General features: G+C 47.2%; 1 protein-coding gene across 1 annotated transcript; it reads left to right on the top strand.

Moving 5' to 3' along the window:
- The first annotated feature begins 524 nt into the window (after window positions 1–524).
- On the top strand, window positions 525–3,471 carry LOC144538438 (nucleolar protein 4-like). Its single transcript, XM_078282478.1, has 4 exons — window positions 525–536; window positions 1,032–1,151; window positions 2,355–2,586; window positions 3,221–3,471. The coding sequence occupies exons 1-4, from the start codon at window positions 525–527 to the stop codon at window positions 3,469–3,471; spliced, it is 615 nt and encodes a 204-aa protein (XP_078138604.1).
- Window positions 3,472–3,942: the final 471 nt, after the last annotated feature.

Raw genomic sequence — 3,942 nt, 5'->3', positions numbered from 1 at the left:
TATAATATAATGGAAAAATAAAAATGAAGTAATAATTGCCAGTTAATGTAATAATCTGATCTAATATCTTACATTAACAGGTTTTATTTCATTTTCAGCCCATTTAGAGGGATATTTTACTACATTATCAGCTGCTACCGGACTTCTACCACAGTAGTAGTATGGTAAACTGTACTAACACAGGACAGAGGCAGGGTGGGTTAGTGTTACCACGACTGTGACTGTAGCACTAATGCAGCAGAGGTGTATTATGGGAACTTCAGCCGTGTCGACCGCTGTAGCTCTGTTAGAGCTTTACATCATGATGCTGTGTGGAATCTGCCTCTCGCTGAATATTATGCTGAAGCAGTCATGTGAATGTCTCTGCTGCCCCCCTGTGGTGCAGCTGGACTTTACACTGTGAGGCCACGGTCGTGTTCAGTATAGCAACAGGATCAGAGAAGGCGTTGCAGTGAAGCAGGAGATACAGTGAGCATCCAGAATATGATGGGCATCACCTAAAGTCTCCATAATCACAGTAAAGGATGTCGTTAAAGGTACTATGGATTTATACAGCTGTTACCAAAGCATATACTGCCTGAAAACTTGGCATCAATTAAGAAAAAAAAAACTAAAGAAAAAAGAAGAACCCTTAATTTACTCCCTTACCTCAAGACTTGGCATACCAACCAAATAAATCTTAACTGGAATTATAATCTATACATTGAACCTTTTAGCTGATTATGAGTTGATAGCTATTTATTTTTAATTCCACTCGAAGAACAAACATCTTTCTCTCTGTGTGAGCCAGCATCACAATTATTTTCTTTACAGATTTATCTTATTCTACACGCACAAGCTGTGGATATTTGTCAATATTAGACAATTATCAGCTGAGGATATTGGTGTGATGGTATATCTGTCCCATCACTTCTCTCTACCTATCAATCAACATACTATAAGTCCTATAATGTAACGGGACTTGTCCCACTCCCCCTTGTCAGCTCTGTAGAGCCAGAATTGAATCCTGTCTGTGTTCCTGTCCTCTGCAGACTCGTCCCACTCCGCCTCACCTCACCTCAGCCATGGCTGAGAACATCCTGGCTGCCGCCTGCGAGAGCGAATCACGCAAGGCCGCCAAGAGGATGCGCCTCGAAGCCTATCACGTAAGTGTGTGTGCAGTTCATATGTAAGAGTAACGTGTGTGTGAGAGTGATTCATATGTAAATAAAAGGTTTCCAGGCTGCTCTCTCTCTCTCTCTCTCTCTCTCCCTCTCTCTCTCTCTGTGTGGGCAAGTTGCTGGTCAGATGGTTCTTGGCAGATTCAGTTATTGAATCAAAGCTGCTGAGCGTCGACCGTCTGCACATCAGAGAGAAAGCAGGAATATGGGACTGAACACACTCTCTCTCTGTTGCCTACCTGCAGATTGGAGTTTTAGTTCTACAAACATTTCTGCCTCCAGGCGGAGCTGCTCTGAAGGCAGAAATAATCTGATTGGTTGAGTTAAACTTCAGTGGGCGGAGCCAAAGAACCACAGATTTTCTGGCTAAGTAACGTTAGACTGAAGCTCAGTGAAAAAGACAAGAGGTAAGAGAGGAGGAAGCTAATATTATGAAGCCTAGCGCTCTGCTACTAACTGAAAAAATACAATCTGTCCATACTAAGTTATCTAGGTTAGCTAGTTAGCTAGCTGCTGACCTTCAACATCATTTATATTTTTTATTGATATTTTGACCAGAGTTCCTTCTTTGCCATTCAAGCTTGGCACTTAACTAACTTAAGCTAGCTCTGAAAAACTGGTTCTTTGGCTCCGCTCACTGAGGTTTAACTCAACCAATCAGATTGTTTCTGCCTCCAGAGCAGCTCTGCCTCTGAGAAATATTTGTAGAACTGAAGCTCCTGTCTGCTTCCTGCCTCCCCCTCCTTTCTCTGTCTGTCTGTCATCTTGCAGTACTCTCTACTGTGACATTTTCTCTATATTTTCATATCCCATTTATTCTCTCGCTCTCTCACACCTCTGTCTATCACACATCCGTCTCTCTCCACCCCACCATTACCCTGTATTACATTTTCCCTCGATGTTGTCAGGCAATTTTCTCTCTCTCGCTCTCTCTCTCCCTCCCTCTCACGTCATCTATTGCTTTCTCTATCTATGATCATATGAAGGCTTTCACTCCAACATGCTATATACATATCCATTTGGAAAAAAAAATGTTGGAAAAGATCACAGTTAATGGAATTCAATTCTGTTTCCTGTCATTCCAATTCAATTCCAACTCCAGGAATTGAATTGGAATTTAGCATGCATTCTCAGTTCAGCATTGCATTTTGAAATGTAATGAAACGGGTCACTTCTTGCCCCCCCCCCCCTCAGGATGATCAGATCTCCCTGGACAAGCCCTCCAGCGGTGGGGGGGGGCTGAGGGAGCCGGCGTCCCTGGCCCACTCTGCCTACTCCCTGGCCGCCTCCGCCTTCTCCTCCCAGGACGCCCAGCTCTACATCAACGGAGCCGGCCTCAGCTACGGTTACCGTGGATACGCGGGCCTGGGCGCTGCCATGCAACACCCCGTTTCCCTGACGCCCGGTGCTGCCTCTCAGAGCAACGGTGAGGAGAGCGGGAGAATGGCGGCAGACAGATAGGGAGAAAAGGTTTTTATGGGAGAGAGAGAGAGGAAACAAGTAGTGAGCGGGGAATAAAAGAGAGGAAGCAGGTGGTTAGGAGGGAAGGGCAGAAGGAAATGAGAGAAAGGAGAGAAGGAGATGAGAAACAGTGTGAGCGGGTAATTGGGGGATGAAAGAGGAGGAGATGGAGAATGAGCAACAGGAAGAGAGAGAGAGTGAAAGGAGAGAGAGTGTGAAGTGGCTGGACAGGCTTTAGGTGAGAACATGTTAAAACATAGAGTGTGAGTCTGTATTCTGTCATTTTGAACCGACTGACCTTTCTGTCCTTCTCTCCCTCACTTTTTCCATCTATACCTCCTTCTCCCTACCTTCCTACTCCCCTTTTCCCTTTTCCTTCTCTTTTCCCTCCATCTCTCCATCCATCCTTTCACTTTCTGTATCCTCCCTCCCCTCCATGCATTCATCTCCTCTCCCTACTTTGCTCTATCCGTCCTCTTCTTCATCCCTCCTTCCCTCCCTTTCTCCATCTATCCCTCTTTCTCTCTTTCTCCCTTCGTCTTCCATTCATCCTTCCATCCATCCATCCATCCATCCGTCATCCCTCCATCCATCGCCAGGCCCCACAGACCTCAGCATGAAATCTCTTGCCTCCACCAACAACAATAACTCCTCCTCCTCCTCCGCCTCCGCCAACAACAACCTGGGTGGGCGGGGCAGCGGCGGCGGCGGAGGGGGCGGGGCGTCGACCCAGCTCAGCCAACCGGAGATCACGGCCGTGCGCCAGCTGATCGCCGGCTACCGGGAGTCGGCTGCCTTCCTGCTTCGCTCGGCGGACGAGTTGGAAAACCTCATCCTGCAGCAGAACTGATTTGGGGGGGAAAATGTGTGTGGGGGGGGGGAACACACACACACACTCACACTCACACACACACACACACACACACACACATATACACTTCCCCTGTGTTTGTTTTGTGTCCGCATCCCCCCGTCTCTCCCTCCTGTCTCTCCTTACTGACGTTGAATACGACGCCCTCCGTTTCTGCTCCCCTCCTTAAACTGGGATTTGTCCGTTTGTCGCTCTCCTCGTCCGCTCTTTCTTTGGAAACCGTCACTTTTGTCTTTCCTTACCCTTTTCTCATCGCGGAGAGGAAGTGGGAAACTGGGAGAGAGCGAGGGCGACCAATCAACCCCCCCCCCCCCCCAAAAAAAAAAAAACAACAATCCCCCACAACCTCAACCCATCATTTTCGCCATAGGAGGAGGAGGAAAACATTTTGAGAGAGAATTGGAAAAAGAAGAAAGAGCACTCGGACTCTGAAGAGGCATTTATTCTCTT

The sequence above is a fragment of the Centroberyx gerrardi genome, unplaced genomic scaffold (genome assembly GCF_048128805.1).
Source record: "Centroberyx gerrardi isolate f3 unplaced genomic scaffold, fCenGer3.hap1.cur.20231027 Scaffold_177, whole genome shotgun sequence".
NCBI classification, from domain to species: domain Eukaryota; kingdom Metazoa; phylum Chordata; class Actinopteri; order Beryciformes; family Berycidae; genus Centroberyx; species Centroberyx gerrardi.
This window is presented reverse-complemented; position numbering and strand designations above follow the sequence as displayed.

What these genes read in the sequence shown, in the direction of transcription:
- LOC144538438 (XM_078282478.1), top strand. An exon ending in TCGAAGCCTATCACGTAAGT is followed by an intron (nt 1,152 to 2,354) that starts GTGTGTGCAGTT and finishes CCCCCCCCTCAG; the next exon opens with GATGATCAGATCTCCCTGGA. An exon ending in TGCTGCCTCTCAGAGCAACG is followed by an intron (nt 2,587 to 3,220) that starts GTGAGGAGAGCG and finishes ATCCATCGCCAG; the next exon opens with GCCCCACAGACCTCAGCATG.